At 39.5% G+C, this 21,942-nt stretch overlaps 2 protein-coding genes across 3 annotated transcripts; one reads left to right on the top strand and one right to left on the bottom strand.

Annotated features, from left to right (window-relative positions):
• Nucleotides 1-662: 662 nt before the first annotated feature.
• On the top strand, nt 663-18,017 carry disp2 (dispatched RND transporter family member 2). Of its 2 annotated transcripts, none has more exons than XM_083543579.1 (8): nt 663-915; nt 10,117-10,503; nt 10,589-10,618; nt 10,749-10,872; nt 11,122-11,249; nt 11,790-11,887; nt 12,026-12,123; nt 12,217-18,017. In XM_083543579.1, the coding sequence occupies exons 1-8, from the start codon at nt 836-838 to the stop codon at nt 15,700-15,702; spliced, it is 4,431 nt and encodes a 1,476-aa protein (XP_083399705.1). In that variant the 5' UTR covers nt 663-835; the 3' UTR covers nt 15,703-18,017. The 2 variants fall into 2 exon arrangements, with proteins under 2 accessions (XP_083399705.1, XP_083399706.1); XM_083543580.1 differs by having other exon boundaries at nt 685-915; nt 10,117-10,389.
• Nucleotides 16,906-21,941, bottom strand: rpusd2 (RNA pseudouridine synthase domain containing 2). Its single transcript, XM_083543706.1, has 3 exons — nt 21,093-21,941; nt 20,712-21,008; nt 16,906-18,919 (listed from the first exon to the last, which is right to left on the bottom strand). Exons 1-3 carry the CDS (start codon nt 21,762-21,764, stop codon nt 18,173-18,175), a joined length of 1,716 nt encoding a protein of 571 aa, XP_083399832.1. The 5' UTR covers nt 21,765-21,941; the 3' UTR covers nt 16,906-18,172.
• Nucleotide 21,942: the final 1 nt, after the last annotated feature.

The following is a 21,942-nucleotide window of genomic DNA, read 5'->3' as shown; positions in this document are numbered from 1 at the left end:
AGTGCTCAGTGGTGGTGCTGGAGATGCTGTTCCTGATCTGAACTAAATGAGGACTCTCAGTCAGGAATTCCAGGATCCAGTTGCATATGTGCAGAGAGAGAGAGATGTAAGAATTTTTGCAAAACTACTTCTAGCAAGTGTTTACACTGTATATTTAATCAAACACAAACTACAACAAAGGCATGAAATATATATGCATGTGTGTGTGTGTGTGTGTGTGTGTGTGTGTGTGTGTGTGTGTATCCTTAAAAAAACAACAACAAAAAAAACAGCAATTTCAATACCCAGGACATTTACAGGGCATAAGACTTATAGTGCATTTGATCATGAACATCTATATAGACATTATAAACATTCGGAATTTAGTTTAACAGGTTGTGATTCATTATGATTGTTTAATAATTAAAATCTTTGTAAAAATCAATATTTCTCTTTTGATGAAATTCCCGGTTGATGCAGTTCATGGAAAATCCTACTACTATTACATTTAGCACCATCCTGTGCGGAACAGCGACCACTCAGCCCCACCAATAGGAGACCTGCTGGAACTCGGGTTTAATCTCCAACCGCTGTATAGTCCCTTTGTGAGCGCACTACACAAGATGTTATATAACGGCGTGTGCGCCATATTTAGTGCACTCTCTTTTTATAGGAAGTGATTTGACATTCAGCCACGGACTCAGCCTGCGAACATACAGTGTCTCCTCAATACGGAGACCATGAGCATCATTTGGAAACGGCTAGGTCGTGCAGTGTTTATTAAATCTTATATGCAAGTAGGATATAAGAAAGGACATTAAGACAGACATTAGTTTTTAAGGTCGATTCGGTTAATATGGATTCCGTGTCCGTCTGTGATGAGGGCTATGTGAGAAGAGGAATAAATCGGGGATCAGCAGAAAGACCTGCTACAAGGTAGGATCCGGTTTTCCTGCTTCTGATGGGATTGAACTCAGTTGCAAAATGCGTTTATGTTGCAGTGTTTACTGTGCAATAACTTGTCCGAGCATGGAAAATAATAGTATTTAGGCTTTGTTTATTAGTAAACACGCAGCGGGTGCATGCAGCGTGTAATCTAATACTCCCTTGGTAATAAAAACAACATTGACAGCATCACTTAATGCAATCCAGACGCCTGCAGATCAGACAAGAAGCAATAAGTTTACTTTGGGTTTTTTGGGGGGCAAAACATATATAGAATTGATTGCTGTTCATTATATTCACGAACATAATTCATATAGACTTGTATATACACTATAAACCTTTATTACCTCCTCCTATCTGCAGTAATATCTACACTATTTATGCTGACGTGTATAAAATACACATTTGATTTGCTGTTTTATCCTGGTATAGTACAATTTAGCATATGGAAATGCTACATATCTGGGCAAAAAAGATTGATCAGAAAATAAGCAATAAATAAATAAATAAACAATAAACACTCCTGAGCCCTCTTGTGAAACTCTTTGCTCATTGATTATATTGTTTAATAACAATGAACCGTTGCTAGAAATCTCTAAACTCACACGTGTAGTCCTTTTGTATGCAAAATAATGTCATTATAATGATTATAATGGTTACTTTTTCAACTGCTTATCAATTGTTTGAGGTCATCAGTAAAACAATATTCATTCTTCTTTCTAACAAAAAGTCCGCATGCTTACACACAAGCCTTCCATATATAAAGAAATGAAAATAAAAAGCTTTCCATTACCATGTTACTTAATCTATTTGTTTAATTCTTGTTCATTTCCTGACTAATGATTGTTAAGACCATTAAACGCATATTATATTGCCGTTTTAGGCTTGGCCCATTTTTTTTTTTTATTGCCCAGGAGTGTAGTAGGGTGAAATGGATGATTTACACAAACAGCCTGTTAAGACGTGTTACCTCATTATCACAAAGTACAGATATAATTGTACCCGGCAGAATTTATTTTTATTACACTCAATGTAATATAATTATTTATTAAATAAGATTTACATGATCTTGAAACATCAGAGATATCTTTTAAGGGCTGACAAGCTGTAATGATCTGCAACTGACTTTTTAGCAGGATCTTGACAATACAATGGAAATAAAATTTTACTACGATAGTAAATGACAAGGTATGTAAATTTGCAGATCAAAACTAATACCACAGAGCAAAACCTTGCTGAATACATTGTATAAATTATATATTCAGCTTGTTTTCTCCCTTTTTGTCCTCCCTACCTGAATAAAATGCTGTTTAATATCGAAAGTGTTCTTGACCGTTAAAATTATTGTTTGGAATAATGCATGAGCGTAACAACTACGATTTTTTTCTTCTCACTAGTATGAGCAGTTTCGCTTGAGCTGAGTAAACTGCTGCATTACCTCTCCCTTTTCTCTGATAGTGATAAATGACATGAAGTGATTAGGGACAAGAGAGGTGCTAAGCAGATGGCGAGAGGACGACTCTTCAGCTCTGGTGGACAGGCTCCAGCAGTCCCTGCAATGATTAATGTCTGAGCATGACTCTCGTAGGAGAAAGCCTTGCCACCGTTTGAAAGTGCAAGGCACCCACAAGGACACTTCTGTCCAATCCTTTTGATTTGTTCATCTAAAGGCTTCGCGTTACATTATTATTTGGTCTTGTTTACGTTACTTAAAATGGCTGCTCACATCCGGTGCATGTAAGAAAATGGCTTAGGTTCATGAAGGGCTAATTTTTGGGAACAATCAGGAAGAGTAGCGATCATCAGTGAAAATAAACAGAATCAGAATGAATTGTGTATTTTTTAAGTATTGTAGCTTGGATGGTGCTTATTGTCATGGAAGTTGCTTATTCATCTTAAAACATAATATTAACTAAATATTTTAAATGACACTGTAGCTTGTTTAACAAAATAAGCTAATAAAAAAAAAAATCCCCTTTGTATTTACAAGAAAAATTCACAAGTCCTAAGTCCCAGAGATTTTAGAATCAAGGTCAGAATGATGTTTTCTTAAGTCATATCAATATAGATATGTATATTTGGCTTGTTTACAACAGAAATTGTGCAGATTTTGAAGCCCAGATTTCTAGACTGTGTGGTGTTTTAGCTTTTCTTACTCTTTGTCTGCAACACTGCAGTAGTGTATATTCCACAGATATATATTCCGCTGCTTCAACTGCCACGCAACATCAAGCCTCCTCGCTATTGTCAAAAGCAGAAATAATGCTCATGCTGAGATAGGCGCATGTGTGGTGAGAAAGGAGGGGTGTAGGAGAGTGGAGCTTTGGGTTGATACTTTAAATGTTGGTACTATGACTGGTAAAGGGAGAGAGGTAGCTGATATGATGGAGAGGAGAAAGGTAGATATGTTGTGTGTTCAGGAGACAAAGTGGAAAGGGAGTAAGGCCAGGAACATTGGAGGTGGGTTTAAACTGTTCTATCATAGTGTGGATGGAAAGAGAAATGGTGTATTGGTGATTCTGAAGGAAGAGTACAGTAAGAGTGTAGAGGAGGAGAAGAGAGTTTCTGATAGGGTGATAAACGTGAAGGTGGAAGTTAAAGGGGTGATGATAAATGTCATCAGTGCCTATGCTCCACAAGTTGGCTGTGAGATGGAGGAGAAGGAAAGATTCTGGATTGAAGTAGATGAAGTGGTAGATGGTGTACCTAGGAATGAACGATTGGTGATTGGGGCAGACATTAATGACCATGTAGGTGAAGGGAACAGAGGTGATGAGGAGGTGATGGGTAGGTATGGTTTTAAGGAGAGGAATGTGGAAGGGCAGATGGTGGTAGATTTTGCTTAAAGGATGGAAATGGCAGTGGTGAACACTTATTTTAAGAAGAAGGAGGATTATAGGGTGACGTATAAGAGTGGAGAAAGGTGCACACAGGTGGACTATGTTCTATGTAGGAGATGCAACCTGAAGGAGATTGGAGACTGTAAGGTGTTGGCAGGGGACAGTGTAGCTAGACAGCATTGGATGGTGGTCTGTAGGATGGTTTTGGAGTTGAAGAAGAAGAGATGGAGAGTGAGGACTGAGAAAAGAATAAAAAGGTGGAAACTGAAGGAGGAAGAGTGTAGTGTGAGGTTCAGGGAAGAGGTCAGACAGAGGCTCGGTGGTGGTGAAGAGGTGCTGGATGATTGGGCAACTACTGCAGGAGTAATGAGGGAGGCAGCTAGAAAAGTACTTGGTGTGACATCTGGAAATAAAAAGGAAGACAAAGAGACGTGGTGGTGGAATGAGGAAGTGCAGGAGAGCGTAAGGAAAAAGAGGTTGGCAAAACATAAGTGGGATCGACAGAGTGATAAGAAAAGTAGGCAGGAGTACAAGGAGATGCGGCAGCAGGTAAAAAGGGATGTGGCGAAAGCCAAGGAAAAGGCATATGAGGAACTGTATAAGAGGTTGGACACTAAGGAAGGAGAAAAGGATTTGTACCAATTGGCCAGGCAGAGTGACCGAGCTGGGAAGGATGTGCTGCAAGTTAGAGCAATAAAGGATGGAGATGGAAATGTGTTGACTAGTGAGGAGAGTGTGTTGAGAAGATGGAGGGAGTATTTTGAGCAGCTGATGAACGAGGAAAATGAGAGAGAGAGAAGGTTGGAGGATGTGGAGTTGGTGAAGAAGAAAGTGGATAGGATTAGTAAGGAGGAAGTGAGAGCAGCGATTAAGAGGATGAAGATTGGAAAGTCGGTTGGACCAGATGACATACCAGTAGAAGCATGGAGATGTTTAAGAGAGATGGCAGTGGAGTTTTTATCCAGATTGTTTAACACGATTCTGAAAGGTGAGAGGATGCCTGAGGAATGGAGAAGGTGTGTGCTGGTACCGATCTTTAAGAATAAGGGAGATCTGCAGATCAGCAGTAACTACAGTGGAATTAAGTTGATCAGTCACACCATGAAGTTATGGGAAAGAGTAGTGTAATGTAGAGTGTTGTAAAGAAAGTAAAGAAAAGAGTGCAGGCAGGGTGAAGTGGGTGGAGAAGAGTGGCAGGAGTGATTTGTGATAGTAGGGTATCTGCAAGAATGAAAGGGAAAGTTTATAGGACTGTGGTGAGACCTGCGATGTTGTATAAATTAGAGACAGTGGCATTGAGTAAAAGACAGAAGGCGGAGCTGGAGGTAGCAGAGCTGAAGATGTTAAGGTTTTCGTTGGACGAGGATGGACAAGATTAGAAATGAGCTTACTAGAGGGACAGCGCATGTAGGACGTTTTGGTGACAAGGTGAGGGAGGCGAGATTGAGATGGTTTGGACATGTGCAGAGGAGGGCATGAGTTATATTGGTAGAAGAATGCTGCGGATGGAGCCACCAGGTAGGAGGAAAAGAGGAAGGCCAAGGAGGAGCTTAATGTATGTGGTGAGGGAAGACATGCAGGTAGTTGGTGTGAAAGAGGCAGAAGTAGAGGACAGGGTGGTATGGAGACGGATGATCTGCTGTGGCGACCCCTAAAGCGAGCAGCCGAAAGAAGAAGAAGAAGAATGTGCAGCTTGTATAGCGGTATAGATTTCCTGTCCTCTAAAAATAACAACATACAGCCGTTGTAACAATAACTGGCAACAAATGTAAGTACACCTTAAGTTAACATGTCAAAAACTGTGTCCAAAGTGTCAGTATTGTGTGTGAGATCATTATGAAGCACTGCCTTAAATATTCCTGGGTATGGAATTCACCAGAGCTGCACAGGTTGCTGCTGGGATCCTCTTCAGACACATGACGCTTCTTCACCTTCTGCTTGAGGATGCCCCATAGGTGCTCAATATTGTTCACATCTGGAGGCATACTCGGCCACTCCTTTACCTTTAGCTTCCATAGCAAGGCAGTTGTTATCTTAGCGGTATGTTTGGGGTCGTTATTATTTTGGGAAACAGTTTCAATAGGGAGGGCATCATGTTCTGCTTCAGAATGTCACAGGACATGTTGGAATCCATGTTTCCTGTAATGAACCACAGTTCCTCAGTACCAGCGACATTAATGCAGCCCCAGACCATGATGCTACCACCACCATGCTTGACTGTAGGCAAGGCACAAACTTCTTGGTACTCCTCACCAGGGCGTCACCACACATGCTGGACACCATCTGAGCCAAACAAGTTTATCTTAGTCTCATCAGACCACAGGACATGGCTCCAATAATTCATGCTGTTGTGCAGACCGTCTTCAGTGAACTGTTTGCGGCCTATCTTGTGAGCCAACTTCAGTAAAGGTTTTCTTCTGGGATGACGGTCATGCAAACCGACTTGTTACAATGTGTGGCGAATGGTCTAAACTGCCGCACAGCACGAGGACTTAACTTCTTTGATCAAACCCTTGCGAGGCCTGTTCCGAGTGGAACCCATCTTTGAAAACCTCTGTATGATCACTTTTGTTAGTAAATAGGCTCCCAGGCTTAGTGATTTTGTATTGTACAGCTATGAAATAGTGGTTAAGTATGTAATTAGAAATGTATGATTTTACAAAATTATTGTCCTTATATTTGTAGGGAATTAAACAAGACAATAATAATAATCAATTGTGTTGGGCTGCAGGACACAAGCCTTTCATGAATTAATTTTCTTATAACAGCACATCCTGGACGTCCACATCCAACTATCTTTGCCAACAGATTTTTTAAACGAAAAACACACTGTGCCTTTTAAAATAATGAGAAAGGTTATGAGCTAGCAGCTGTGAATAGTTATCCGCTTACCAGCCTCTTATTTTTTTCTCTTGAAATAATAGATGCACAGAATGTCTTTGTCTGGGAAAAAAAATATCGTGCAAGGTTCTCTGTCTTGAGGACATTCAAGCAAATGTCTCCTTACAGAAAGGTTTGGCATATTAATGATGATATTTTTTTTACTTGTTAAATAATGAATGTATTTCATTATCCTTATATTATTCACTTTCGAAGAGGAGAGTTTCTGTTTTTTGCAACACTGTTACTACAGAAGTGATAACCTAAACAAAAACAGTACATTAATATAAACCCATGAGTTCAATTGCAGCCAGCAATTTAGAAAAAAACAAAAATCACCACCTTCTGACAAGATTTTTAAATTCTAGAGCACTATGGCATAACATAGTATTACTCTTCACATAGGTGAACTCTGCTTGTTTTTATTCTTATTTATTAATAAGAATGTAAGGAAGACATATTTTCTCTTGTCAGGATATAGCAGAGCAAGAACTTTCTTAAGATTCTGCCAAAACCACTGCAGTTGCTGTTCAGCCTTTGCTATGTAAAGTGTAAACAACAAAAATGCTGCAGAGCTGTCAAATCACCCTAATCCAGTGCAATATTCCATGGCCAAAGCAGTACTAAGCGCACACACACACACACACACACACACACACACACACACACACACACACACACACACACACACACACACACACACACACACACACAGACAGTTGGTATTGGCAACAAGAAAGACAGCACAACAAGGTGCGCCACTGAGGGGAAAAAGAAAAGATGTTCAGCCAGATAGATCTGAGGAGAATTCAAAGAATTTGTGAAATCTGATTAAGACACAAACAGACAGGGGGAACACAGCGGATCAAGTCAGAATCAGTCATACTGAAGCGTTACTAGTTCTGCAAATTGCACTGAGGTGAGGCACAGTGCTGAAATAGCTGTCATAAAAATGATTGCACTGAAATTGGACCCATTTGTTTATTGGTTAGTAGATTTGGAAGTATGGGAAAGATTAAAATTTTTATTGTAATCGTTTTCTTCCTATAATGGCAAAATGTTGTGTTTACTAGAAATACAGAACCTTGCAGTTATTAAATTAATTGGCGACATAAGATTCATTACATCTCGCTCTGATAAACAGCTGGATCCCACTTTTTACTTTCTTTAGCAATTTAAATGTGTTAATGTCATGTGCCACAGATAGATATGAAATGTAGACATCCAGAAACTCTAGACATTTTGTGGGCACTCTATACTGATTGTATTGAGCATGGGCATAGGAGGCAGATTTAAATGAATGGAAATAGAGGAGTTTGAGTTTAATATGCTGAAATCCACCATCTGTGCTAGTTTGCTTGCATTATCCTATTAACATGACATCTTACTTTTTATGCAAATATAGTAAACCCAGACATTTTTTTTAGGAAAACTTCAAGATTAAATAATGTGTGGCTTTAAACCAAAGGCTACATGAAAATACAGGCATATTTTATTTCTACAAACAATTAAGAGTTAAAGCAAGAGAAGTGGTTCTCAAAGACAGTGGACTAATTACGATTTTAGTTGCCCTTTTTAGTGTCATTGAACTTTAATCAATACATTGATACTGTATAGTGTTTAAAGGTGATTGCTTATTTATTTTAAGCTGCCAGTAATTCACGCACAATGTTGTTTGCCTAATCTTACCCACAAGTATTTCATACCCAGTATTTCCAATAAAATAATTTTTTTAAATGCAGTAGTAGTTCAATGCAGTGGTTTTAATCTTCAGTCATGACAAAGTGCATTGTAAACTGTCTTTAATTTTAAACCTTAGGCAATCAATATTTTAATAATTAAAGGAAAATGTGTTAATATCTTTAATATTTTAAGAAAGGTGTGTATGGTAGCACATCCTGTAGTATTAGTGCAGTTTACATATCCAGGTTTCCTGCTTTGATCCTGAGTTAGGATTAAGGTATATGTATAATTTTGAATGTTTATATAGGTTTTTCCAGGTTCTAGGTTATTCAGTTTCCTGATAATGTTTGTAACCATGTGCATTTACAGATTAGCTTTGCTAAATTGAAATTGCTAAATAAAAGTTTTGTGGTTTTAAAACTAATTATGAGACCACATGTCAGTAATTACATTTTTTTTTCATAAACTAAGGTGAAAATTTACTCTGTCCTGTCTTAACCTCAAAAGAAATTTAGTTATGCAGCACCTATACATTTTACATGACTTTTAATAGTATAAAATAGTATAGTAGTAAATTAAATATTAAGTATTTCAAAATACTTCTTAACAATCAATACTACTTCTTTCGGCTGCTCCCATTAGGGGTCGCCACAGCGGATCATCCGTCTCCATACCCCTCTGTCCTCTACATCTGCCTCTTTCAAACAAACTACCTGCATGTCTTCCCTTACCACATCCATAAACCTCCTCCTTGGTCTTCCTCTTTTCCTCCTTCCTGGTGGCTCCATCCTCAGCATTCTCCTACCGATATACCCCATGTCCCTCCTCTGCACATATCGAAGTTATCTCAATTGGGCCTCCCTCACTTTGTTCCCAATATGTCCTACAGATACCCTTCTATCACAAATCACTCCTGCCACGCTTCTCCACCCACTCCACCCTGCATGCTCTCTTTTCTTCACTTCTTTAACATTCTCTCCATTACTTTGCACTGCACCGCCGTCACAGACTTCTCTGACACACCTGACTTCCTCATACAATACCACAACTTCTCTCTCGGCACCCTGTTGTACAATTTTTCTAAATCCACAAACACAAAATGCAACTGCTTTTGACCTTCTCTATACTTCTATCATCTCTGTTCCCTTTACCAACATGGCAATTGAAGTCTGCACCAATCACCAATCATTTTTTCCTAGGTACACCTTCACCACTTCATCAAACTCACTCCAAAATGTTTCCTTCCCCTCCATCTCACAACCCACTTGTGGAGCGAAGTCACTGATGACGTTTATCATCACCCGGTACCCTGTTGGCTGTAATTTTATCATAGTGAATACTAGTAATAATATGATTCTATATAAGATACCGTACATTCACATTTTTTGCAGCATAGATGTGAATGAGTTTGTGAAGGTGTGACATCCCATCCAGGAGGTATTCCCACCTCAAACCTTGAAACTTGCCGCTACTAATAACAGAATAGTTGTTTTTTTTTTTTTTTTACTGAAGGTCAATCATAAATTAATTTTGCAGTCATTTTACCCTGCACAGGTTTAATCAGCCCACAAACATGACCCCTTTTAGCTTATTATGAGCTTAATCATTAGTTAATGAGTTTTGCTTTGTTAGATGGTGAGGTGATAACATAAAGCTCTGCAAAGCACTTAAACTGAAGCTCATAAGAATATCTAGAGGTCTAGTTTACTAGAAAATGATATAACATGAAATAAGTTTTATTTAAGGCTGTTACTCAAAAAAAACTGCCATGTTTCCTTTTTACTTGCAGTGAGATCCCAAAGGTATCATTGTGCCCCCCAGACAGCGAGGATGCAGACTCTCCAATGAATGACATCCCCATAGAAAGGGACCTCATAAACCATCTGTCCACACCACCCTCCTCTTCTCAACAGTATGACCAAGTGTTGCATCAGTCACCTCGACTCAAGAGATGCCCATGCTGTGACCAAAAGCAGCCAATCACAGATGACGTCTGTCTGAATCAAACAAATGCATCTTCTCATTCAGACGGCCCAAGCAATGCTGTCAAGACAGTTCACAGGTGCAGTCCCTTCCACCAGCCTATATGTCACAACACAATGCAGTGTCACTGGCTGCAAGGATCACATGATGGCAGCAACTACAAGCCTGTTCAGCATCATGTGGTGACCGTCAGGTTCAAACCTTTTCAAAATGTTCTTCTTATAAAGATAAATGCAAGCGTTCACAAATGTAAATAATAAAAGTTGTCTCTTCTATAGGACCGAGAGACTCCACCGGATTCCAAAGAAGTAGGTTTACATAATGTGCTTATGTTCCATTAACAATAAATTGTTTAAAATGATAAATCCAGTTAATTTTTTCTTTATAAAAAAAGACTCATAATACATATTATTTGTTAACGATAATTGTTTTTGACAGCTACTCCCAGGTCATAGTTGAATACCCGATGACAGTTCTTATCTCATGCTCAGTGGTACTCCTTGCATTCTCCCTAGCAGGGATTTTGATTGGTCCACTGCCAGATTTTTCTGATCCTTTAGCAGTAAGTACCTTTCCCTTCAATTGTGTGATATTACCATTAAAATGGAACCCCTAGTTAATGCACTTCAGGGCTCTCTATTAAAAACCAACAAAATGGCATGTGGCGTTCTCGCACAATGCGCACTGTATTCAGAATCGCGAGAGATTAACATAACCCAACAGCGAGACCTGCGAATTTGCCTTGCAGATTAATTTAATACATTTTCAAAGGAACAACTCCATCTTATCTGTCTGTGATGGTGTATTACAGGGATTCAAGCCACGTGGAACAGACATTGGGATTAGACTGGCAGCCTGGGCAAAGCTGCAGGAAAATACTGGGCCTGGGAAAACACTATCTCTGACATCTCAGCAGTTCGTGGATCAAAGTATAGCACGGTACTGCAAATAGTTAATGAGCTCCTTGCCATGTACACTCATTATATTCATTTTAAATAATACATGTACACCAGCACATTTATGCAATTGTCCAATAATTAATTTGTGTGGCAGCAATGTAAAACATACAATCGTGCAAATACAACGTTTGACATTTGTGCATTCTGATGTCGTTTTCTGTTCACCATGGATGATAAAAACGGTTATTTATGCCAGCAGTATAGTTGGATTTTTGTTTGGGTTTTCTGTTTACCATTCTGAATAAACTCTACACTGTTTTGCTTGTAAATTAAAACAATTCTGAAAATACTCAAATCAACCAGCCTGGCACCAAAATGACACTGAATTTGTCCTCATTCAGATGTTAGATATGAACATTAACTGAAGTGTGTTTGCATACTTGCTTTTGCCACATGATTGGCTTACTAAAATTGCATAAATGAGGTGTACAGGTGTTTCTAATAAAGTGGACATTCAGAATGACTACACATCAACAGAATTTTTTATTTTTTGGTAATACATCGATCATTGTGCTTCCAGAGAGGTCACCAGTAAAACCCAGCTCCACTTAAGACATCGTTCCAGGAGAATGCTACATACAGACACTACTGAGAATGCCTATTTTTGCAATGATCCAGGTTAGTGAAGGGACAAACATTCTCTTTCTAGCTATTTGGCAAGCTCAATGAAGTATGACACTAATAAATATATCAGTAAATGTACCGTAGCATATAATAAAATCTGCTTGTGTCTCTCTTCCATCTGTGCTCCGGCAGGAGATCGCTATGCCCAGCTGGTATTCCGCTCAGGAAACTCTGACAGTCTCTGGAGTCTGAAGGCAATCTACTCCATGTGTGAGATGGAGCAAACCCAGGTAATCCAAGTGTATTTTAAGACACAAAACTTGTTGCATAATATTGGAAATGTTTTCCTTGAGAAAATGGAATGTTGCCTTTTAAATTTTCAGATACGCTCCGATGCACATTTTAAGGAACTCTGTCAAGTCAAATCAGAAGCTGTTGGCAGCAAAGCTGAGGGAGAGTGCTGTCCAAGCTGGTCCCTGGGAAACTTTCTAGCTCTCCTCAACAACGTCTCTTCCTGCTTCAGTCTTACAGCTCAGCAAGTGTCAGACAGTTTAGGCTTGCTCAGATACTGTGCCCCTTACTACCATGATGGAAGTCTTGTTGCATTGTGTGCAGAAAGAAGCAAACATGGCTCATGTGCATCCGTCCCACATCCCTGCAAGCACTCCAGAATCATTTATCAGATTCTACATTACCTGGTGGATAAGGATTTCTTAGGGCCTCAGACTGTTGAATACCAGGTTCCATCCCTAAAATATAGTGTCCTGTTCCTACCAATGGTAAAAGGCAAAGCATTAATGGAGATTTATCTAAAACATCTGGAAGGTCATGAGCTAATGTATAAGAATACTAAAATAACTGGAATGGACTTGGGGATTAAGCAAAAGCTTTTCAAATATTACCTCTCAAGAGACTCCATCTACCCCATTCTCACAGTTCTCGCACTGCTACTTACAATGGCCTTATATCTTAGATCGTTCCTTTTATCAGCTCTGTCATTGTTTGCGGTCATGTTATCACTTTTGACATCTTATTTTTTCTACAAAGTAGTATTTGGCCTATTGTTTTTTCCACTTCTGAATCTCATGGCAGTTCTTGTCCTTCTAGGCAGTTGCTCAAACCAAGCTTTCACCTTTAATGACTTTTGGAAATCCCAACTAAGCCATAATCCACCAGCTGCACTAGAAAAGAAAATCCACCGTGTCTTACAAGAAATGGGGTACTTAAACTTAGTGTCTGGTTTGACATCCAGCATCACATTCTACTCAGGCTACATGAGTAGCATTACAGTGGTGAGGTGTTTTGCCGTGTATCTGGGTAGTGCCTCTTTAATCAACACACTTTTTGCTCTTGTTTGGCTCCCCTGTTCCATTGTTTTGCGAGAGCGACATGCTGCAGGAGCTTCCACCTCTGCCTCTAAGCCATCATGGAAGCCATGTTGCATAAAACACCTTGGTGGATTTTGCGACACAAGTTCAAGAAAGCGGTGCCTTTTCACTATGGGACAGAAATTTCGGGGTCTTAAACGTGGACTCTCGGACACATCCAATCTAATTTTCTTAAAAGTTCTTCCTTGTGGTGTGGTTAAATTTCGATACATATGGATCTGCTGGTTTGCAGTCCTGGCTGCAGGAGGAATATACATCTCATGTGTAGACCCGGGCATGAAACTGCCATCCTCAAATAGCAGGTCAACGCAGCTGTTTCGCTCCAGCCATCCATTTGAAAGATATGATGCAGAATATCGCCATCAGTTCATGTTTGAGCGAAGGAAACAAGGAGAGGATGAGCTTATGAGCATGACTCTCATCTGGGGTGTAACTCCAGCCGATGACAATCATTTCAATCCAAGCAGCAATGGCTCCTTTGTCATGGACCCAGGATTCAATATAAGTAGTTATGATTCCCAAGTGTGGTTGCGAAAGCTATGCGGAAAAGTAAGAAACCAAACCTTTTATTCATCACCACCAGCAGACCAAGAAGCTCTGGAGGACAATACCTGTTTTGTGGAAGACTTGATACATTGGGTATCTATTCGCCGTTGTTCTGAAAATGAGGACGCCTTCAGGCTCTGCTGCAACAATATTACATTTCCATACCCTCCCATTGTTTTTGAACGGTGCCTCAAAATGATGTTGGAAAAACAACAGGCAGAAACAGGTTCCCCCAGGAATGGAGGCCTTCGTTTCGATTCACAAAATCGCATTGCTGCCCTTGTTGTGGTTTTCAAGACCTCACAGCTCTACAGCTTAAACTTCAGCCGAACTTCAACTTTCTATAAACAAATAAGATCTTGGTTCAATAATGAGATTTCTAGCGCTCCACCTGGACTTAAAAAAGGGTGGTTTGTGAGCCAATTATTATTGTATGACCTCCAGCAATGTCTGAGCTCGGAGACATTAGTAGTGGCAGGGTTTTCCGTAGCTCTTACATTTATATCACTTCTGCTGACCACTTGGAATATACCATTAAGCATTTATGTAACATTTGCTGTTGGGGGGAGTGTTTTTGTTACTGTTGGCCTGCTTGTGCTTCTAGAATGGCAGTTAAATAGTGTGGAAGCACTGTTCATTTCAGCTGCTGCAGGCCTCTCTGTTGATTTTGCAGTCAATTACTGCATTTCCTACTGCCTGGCACCACAAACTGACAAACTGGGTAGGGTTGCATATTCTCTTAAGAAAATGGGCTGTCCTGTAGCCATAGGAGCAGGAGCTTACTTCTGTGTTGGCATTATAATGCTACCAGCAACTGCTTTGCTTTTCAGGAAACTTGGAATATTTCTCCTTCTCGTAAAGTGTGTGGCATGCGGTTTTGCCACGTTTTTCTTTCAGTCACTATGTTGCTTCTTTGGTCCTGAGAAGAACTGTGGGAAAATAATTATTCCATGTGCAAAAGAGCCAGCCACAGAAAATATACCACCTTCCTGTTCGGGTGTTGAAACACGGAACAACAATCCATCAGCTAACGGTACATTTAACTGTGGTGCTGGCAGGGGATCACAAGGGAAAAGGAATTGTAATAAAGAGGATGGCGGAGCATTCTTGTGCCCCAATCAGCATCGCCACAGGCAACACCAGTCAAGGCTTGGGAGGGAGCCAGAGCAGTATGAGCTGCAACCTCTTGCCGGTCATCTAAGTGACAGCTTTGAAAACAGCACCTGCACCAGCAAGCTGTCTAACAGACCTTCTGTTCTTTCAGATGACATTGAGTTCTGTGGCCTCAGTCCAAATCGATACTACGAAAGGATTAGCACAGAATCTGTGAGCGAGGAAATATGCAGCAGGTATCTCAAAGATTGCGATACTCCTCAAGCTGTCCAGACCTCATCCCCTTACAAAGGAAACAAAACGAAACCTGTAGTAGTTCCTCCTGGTGATCAAGCAAAGGAAAAACATTTGTGTAAGAAATGCCATAGCAGCCCTGAAAATAAACTATGGAACATCTCCTTGTCATCCTCTAGCATGGAGGAGATTACAGTCACAGAAACCACTGATGACACTAATACGAAGTTACCTTTTTTGGATGGGGCCTATAGGTGTCATGCACATAAAAGACTTTTGTCTTGCCAGTCTCAGAGTTCAATTGAGGGGCTTGAAGATTCAAATGAGACTTGTTTGAGTGACATCGAGCCAGCAGTCTCTACCGCACCGTCCACTGTGACTGAAGGAGAGCTGCAACCAGGTCACCTCAATGGCAGGAGAGATACTTTGCGTCTCTCTCTGAGGGAAACGGTTTATGACCCTGGCTCCCCAGGGTCTGGTAGGGGGCGGACAAGCCAAAGTGAGCTACCTGTAATTTTGCCAAACAGTCAACCAGATTTACCTGATGTTTGGATCAAGAGGGACGGAAGAGGCGAGGACAGGAGTTGATTTAATGGATAAAACGAACAAACAGATAGACCTCACTATATACACTTATTTTTACCACCGCGTTAAATCCTAAACTTGTGATGGTGTACAGCGCATCTGACAATTTCTGTATTTATTATATCTGTAAAGACTTATGAAACACAACAGACCTGTAAATCCACAGTGATATAGGACCCATATTATAATGAGTCTATATGAATTTAACTTTTCACTTTGCTACCTGCAATGATTATACAATATGTGAACCAAAAAATTTGGGACAGATGCAAATGCATGTTATAGACACTATAAAGATGCATGAAAGCTGCTCCCACATCACTTTGGGTTGCTCTTTTGCAAATTTAAATACAGAGAAATTCCGCATTTTAATAGGACTATGGTGTCTGAAAGCAGTTTACCTAAACTGTACATGAAAGCAATTTCCTCGTTTTTAAATATTCAAATATGGAATGGGTTCAAATGAATCTAGAAATGTACTTTATTTTATTTAAAATCATCCCAGTGGAAAAATCGTCATTTATACCAGGCATAGCTGAATTTCCCTCGATGTGCATCTGCCTCGATAAGCAATGCTTTTCAAAAAATTCAAAAAAGTCATAGAGGGAGTGTAGGAACTGTCTGCAAATTAATATGGAGAAAACTGGGTAAACAATTCAAAACCAAATAAGGAACTAATTTTAAATCCCTGTAGAATCTAAGCGCTTGCCAGTTGAAGACTCCTTTAATACAAAGATTTGTGTCTTTTGTGAAATGTTTGGTATTTTCCTAATTTGATTGTCAACATGTGCTTATTTTATACACAATATATTTATCTGTTTAATTTGTTCAGATCTCAACTGTGCTATAAGCCAACCAAGTGAAGAGTTTATATTCAAATATTTAAAAGTTCTCAAATATAATATAATTATTCATTGTTTTGCATCCTACTGAAGACTTAAGTACCAGAATTGTATTGAATGTATTTGTCTGTTTACTTCTGCATTATGCTCAATGTTTCGATTATATCAGATTACAGTGTATTGTTTTGTTTATTGTTCTAAATCAAGATTGTTCAAGTCAACATATTCTACTAACGTAAAAAAAGCCATAATCTTTCTTTTAATATAAATTAAGTTTCATGTATCGAAAAGAAAAAAAAACGGCAGTTAACCCTTTATACTGGTCTCATTACAAATGGACCAATACAAATAGGCCAGATGATAATTCATGTTGTGTAAGTGAATCTTACTTGTTTATTGGCATTCAATTTGTAATGTAATGAACAAGAAAGTTGTTACTCAAACATTCCACAGCTGATGGGCCTGTTTGCCTCTGCTGTAATAACTTTTCATAAAATAATATCCAAGTGAATAAAGGAGGGGAGAAAAAAAAGTTTTTTGATTTCTTAGAATATATAAATGGATCATAGTACCTGATTTTTTTTTACTATGATAGGTTGCTTTAGGATTATTTGCTGTAGATGCATACTTATGTTATCAGATAAACTTTGTAGTCCACATGATGGATGGAAAAACGATAGTTCAACTTTAAATATACTAAAAAAGCAGTTTGAATATTTGTACAGTCTTATTCGTATATAAAATTTTTCAGGGTTCGAATTACTTGTTAAATCTTTCTCTTTTGTTATAAAAGTGACAAAATATAACCTTTAACAATGTACTTCTGCCATCTGAACTAAATCACTACCAAGCCAATCAACCAATATCTGATATGCGCATGTAGTAACTTCTTTCCTGCTCCAAACTTTAAAGTCTTGTCTTTATGTGCTGTTAATTATTCAAAAGTTTTACAAACATTACAGTACAAAGACAGGTTTTCTTGATGTAAAGTGTGGTGCTATGTTATGTGAGACTTTGTCAATTCTATTTTTTCTTTTATTAAATGAACATATTAACTAGTTACTATTGAAACACTACGGAATGTGAAAAAAAGACATTTCATTCAAAAAAAGTTTTAATCCTTTGCCAAATTTGTGCCACTTGTGGTTCCAGTCAATTTTCCCAGCATTCACACATTAAAGTCAATCACTATTGGCAGCATCGTTGAATATTTGTAGTCCATTAATACATTTTATTATGCTGAGGTCCATGCTTTATTAGTATGCCAGCAAACAAAATGTGTCTGGAATGCTGTCGTACCTTTTTAGTGTACAAAGTGCCAAATGTAAAAAGTAAAAATTATTTGTTATAAACAGTGATGTCATGTTTGAGAAACATGCTGTTCTAAAATTGTTTTATGTCAATGTGTGATGAAAAGGATTAAGAATGAAATATGTAAATGTGACTGAGAAGGTCAATAAAGATTTATATTTTACTGAGCGATTTTCCCAGATTTTTTCCCCCCATTTTTAATTAACATTGTGTGATAAAAGTTCTAGTTCTAAACGCAAAACCAAATGCCAGTCATTTTCCATTCACTCGTTGTACAGAACAAATAAATAAATAAAAAAATAATAATTTCAACAGGTATTTCAATCCTGCACCCAGTCTTTTTTAGCCCAGTCAGGCATTTCTGTAGAATACTCAAAGTCAGGCCCCTTGTAGCGTAATGCATGCAGATACATGACCAACTCCTTCTCTGTAGGGTCCGGACGGACGATTTTACACTCAGAACACAAGTGATCTCTGACGACCGGGGTTGTGTCTGCACTTCTGATGATGTCCTCCAGGTGAGAACTGCTCTCTTCTGCATGTGTACTATTCGCTCCATTATCATTTGAACTTGAAGATGATTCTTCACCTGCAGTGTTCACAGATTTATCCTTGACTGTCTGAGCACTGCCACTGGTTTCCACATTAGGTTCGCTCTTTCTCATTAACATCTCATCAGAGATATCCAAGAGGTACAAACTCTCGTTAGAACGATGCTCCTCAATAAGAGCTTCCAGCAGCTCCTCATCGTTCTTACCCACCAGGCCTCCCTTGCCTCTGTTCGGGCCCCAGGCAGAGGAGCCATAAATAGGGTCATTAAGAATGGGAAAGCCCAGATACTGGAGGTGCACACGGATCTGGTGTGTGCGCCCTGTGAGTGGGAGACAACGCACCACGCTAGAGCGCCCGTTATAGCTGAGTTTCTGGAAAACTGTACGGGAGTCTTTGCCTTTGGGATCCACTCTGCAGACACCCACCTTGAATGAGACTACCAGAATCGGTTCTTCACACACAACCTCGCTGTCAGGAAACTCACCCTCCACACGACAAACATACTCCTTCTCCAACTGGAAAAGAAAAAGGGAAATATATAGTAACATGGAAATCACAAACAATCGACACTATACATTTTACAGTATATAAATAAATATATTTACACTGTAGGAGCTTAATTTGTTAAAGCAGCACTACTTCTACTTGTAACGTTCCTGAGGTGACTTCTGTTCTATGGTCCATCTAGCTTTACACACAACATGCTATATATTGTAGCAAACATAATGTTCACACACCTCTGTTGGTAAGCATAGATTGATATTTTCCAACAAACAATTGCCTTTTCCTTCAAATTTGAAACACTTGAACCGTAATCTAGTGTAAAGCGATTACAAAAACCTGATGAATACATGCAAATTTATTGCGCAGTGTCACACAATATTAACTCATCATATCTGACTGCCTCCTTATACTTGAATGAAAGCATGCGTTTGCCTGCCGTCATTAACCGTCTATTTTTCTTTGGCCCCATGGGTTCTCATTCTGGATGCACAAATCTATATTGTGTTTTTATCTCCTATATAGTTATACAAACTATAGAGCTCATGGTATCTCATTTGCTAACATCCCAGAGAGTTTACTGGCTAACTAAAAAGTGCAACTTGGCAAGCTAGAATTGCTCTCAAATCATTCTGATGCATGGCAACATCATCATCTTCCGGCTGCTCCCATTAGGGGTCGCCACAGCGGATCATCCGTCTCCATACCCCTCTGTCCTCTACATCTGCCTCTTTCAACCCAACTCTTTTTCTCCTACCTGGTGGCTCCATCCTCAGCATTCTTCTACCGATATGTCCCTCCTCTGCACATGTCCAAACCATCTCAATCTCGCCTCCCTCACCTTGTCTACAAAACGTCCTACATGCGCTGTCCCTCTAATAAACTCATTTCTAATTCTGTCCATCCTTGTCACTCCCAATGAAAACCTTAACATCTTCAGCTCTGCTACCTCCAGCTCCACCTCCTATCTTTTACTCAATGCTACTGTGTCTAAACCATACATCATCACAGGTTTTATAAACTTTTCCTTTCACTCTTCTCCACCCACTCCACCCTGCCTGCACTCTTTTCTTCACTTCTCTAACACACTCTCCATTACTTTGCACTGTTGAACCCAGGTACCTGAACTCATCCACCTTCTCCAAATCTTCTCCCTGCAATCGCACCACTCCACTATTCCCCCCTCTCATTTACACACATGTATTCTGTCTTACTCCTACTGACTTTCATTCCCCTTCTCTCCAGCACATACCTCCACCTCTCCAGGCTCTGCTCAACCTGCTCCCCACTTTCACCACAAATCACAATATCATCCGAGAACATCATAGTCCGGATAGCAACATACTGGTGGTTTTTATTTGCCTTTTGAATACTTAGATCATATTCCTTTTTACTTGACAGTTAATGCCCTTTTAATACCATTCTACCCAAAGCTATCTTTGATTTAATGATGAAACTTTCAAGACATCCTCCACTTTACATTTTTTTTCCTAACACATTAACCTATACACCTAACAGTGGCATTTGTGTTATTAACAGAATGTATTGCAGCAGCTTTCTAATAATTTGATGCTGAAGACCATCTTGTACAGCTTTCAAATGGGGAAGTACTACCCAAAAAGCAGTTCCTTCACAAAATGTAAAAACTCCAAAAATGGAGACACCCAAATTATACAGACACAAAAAGTGTACCTTTGTGTCTGTCAAACTTAAGCCCATGAATGTGCAAAAAAAACAAAACAAAACAAAACAAAAAAAACATTATGGCAAAATGACTACTAATTGATGAGATGGTGTTGGCTTTACCTGGCGATCCCGAACCATCCGGTCCAGTTTCTTGGACATCTCCAGAGTGCGAGCAAACAGAAGGATGCCTGAGGTGAGACGATCGAGACGGTGGACAGTGTGAAGGCCAGACAGCCCTCTCTCTTTTCCCAGGATGAAGATGACGGTGTTGTGGCGATAACGGCCGCACGGATGCACAGGTAGAGAGGCAGGTTTGTCCACCACCACCACTTCACCATCATCTACCAAGACCTTCATTGGCTGACCAATTACAGGTGGTTCATGGCGATGCACAGTGTTCCTCATGAAGTCATTGTTCTGGCAGGTACAAAAGCAAAATGTTTAAACCCAAATAGGTATTTTTTTTTATCATACATTATCTTAGATCACATTTCTTGTTACCTTCAGTGTTATATTTAGGTCGTCCACAGGCGTCTCATTCAGTCGAATACGTCCCTTTTTCACTGCTTTCTCGTAGTAGTCCAGTGGTTCTGCACGAAATTCACTGCTGAACACTTCTAACAGTGTTTTACCGATCCAGCGTCCCTTGCAGTAAGTTTTAAAATCGAAGTAATAGGGGTGCACTTTGCGAAGTCCTTTTTCAAAATAGTACGACGTTTCTGCAAAGTGTTCTTGGTTAAAACTCACCCCGGGATTTCGTTTTTGCGGCGGAGGAACATATCTCTCCCCAGGTTTCTGTTTGCGCCCCCTTTGCTTCTTACCCCCTCGGTTTATCTCGTGTTCCAGGGGGTCTTCGCTTTTCCTTTTCTTGCAGGTTTCCTTTGCGTTTTCGCTCTCGTTCACTCTTGACGCTTGCTCCTTCACACTTTCTGCGTTGTTCAACTCTTTCGTTTCCATGATGCTCAAATTTGCTCTGAAAACACTGATCGGGTTGTGGGTAGTGTGTAAATCTCGCCGGGTCTGCTTACATCTCGCTATATTAATAATAATGTCGAGGCCACTACTAGATACGGGTGTCTGTCTAAAGCAATTACGATACAGTAAACAACTGACCAACCTATGAACACGTTTTAACACATCTACACCATTCACTGTAACATGCAGTGCTGACATACCCTTCCGCGTGGTCTGTCGCACACCGATGACATCATACGTAAAATTACTGAGACGCCTGATGACGTAGTTTCGCCAATGTAGCTAGTAAATTAATTAGCAAAGTAATCTTATTAAATACATAAATTACATAAATTTATGATTTAAGTATATTTGTGCAAAGTTACACATCACTACA

Source organism: Silurus aristotelis (assembly GCF_946808225.1).
Source record: "Silurus aristotelis genome assembly, chromosome: 6".
NCBI classification, from domain to species: Eukaryota; Metazoa; Chordata; class Actinopteri; order Siluriformes; family Siluridae; genus Silurus; species Silurus aristotelis.
This window is presented reverse-complemented; position numbering and strand designations above follow the sequence as displayed.

What these genes read in the sequence shown, in the direction of transcription:
- disp2 (XM_083543579.1), top strand. Translation starts at nt 836, where the DNA reads ATGGATTCCGTGTCCGTCTGTGATGAGGGCTATGTGAGAAGAGGAATA. An exon ending in GCAGAAAGACCTGCTACAAG is followed by an intron (nt 916 to 10,116) that starts GTAGGATCCGGT and finishes TTTTACTTGCAG; the next exon opens with TGAGATCCCAAAGGTATCAT. An exon ending in CATCATGTGGTGACCGTCAG is followed by an intron (nt 10,504 to 10,588) that starts GTTCAAACCTTT and finishes TCTCTTCTATAG; the next exon opens with GACCGAGAGACTCCACCGGA.
- rpusd2 (XM_083543706.1), bottom strand. Translation starts at nt 21,764, where the DNA reads ATGTCAGCACTGCATGTTACAGTGAATGGTGTAGATGTGTTAAAACGT. An exon ending in ACCTAAATATAACACTGAAG is followed by an intron (nt 21,009 to 21,092) that starts GTAACAAGAAAT and finishes TGTACCTGCCAG; the next exon opens with AACAATGACTTCATGAGGAA. An exon ending in GGATGGTTCGGGATCGCCAG is followed by an intron (nt 18,920 to 20,711) that starts GTAAAGCCAACA and finishes TTTCTTTTCCAG; the next exon opens with TTGGAGAAGGAGTATGTTTG.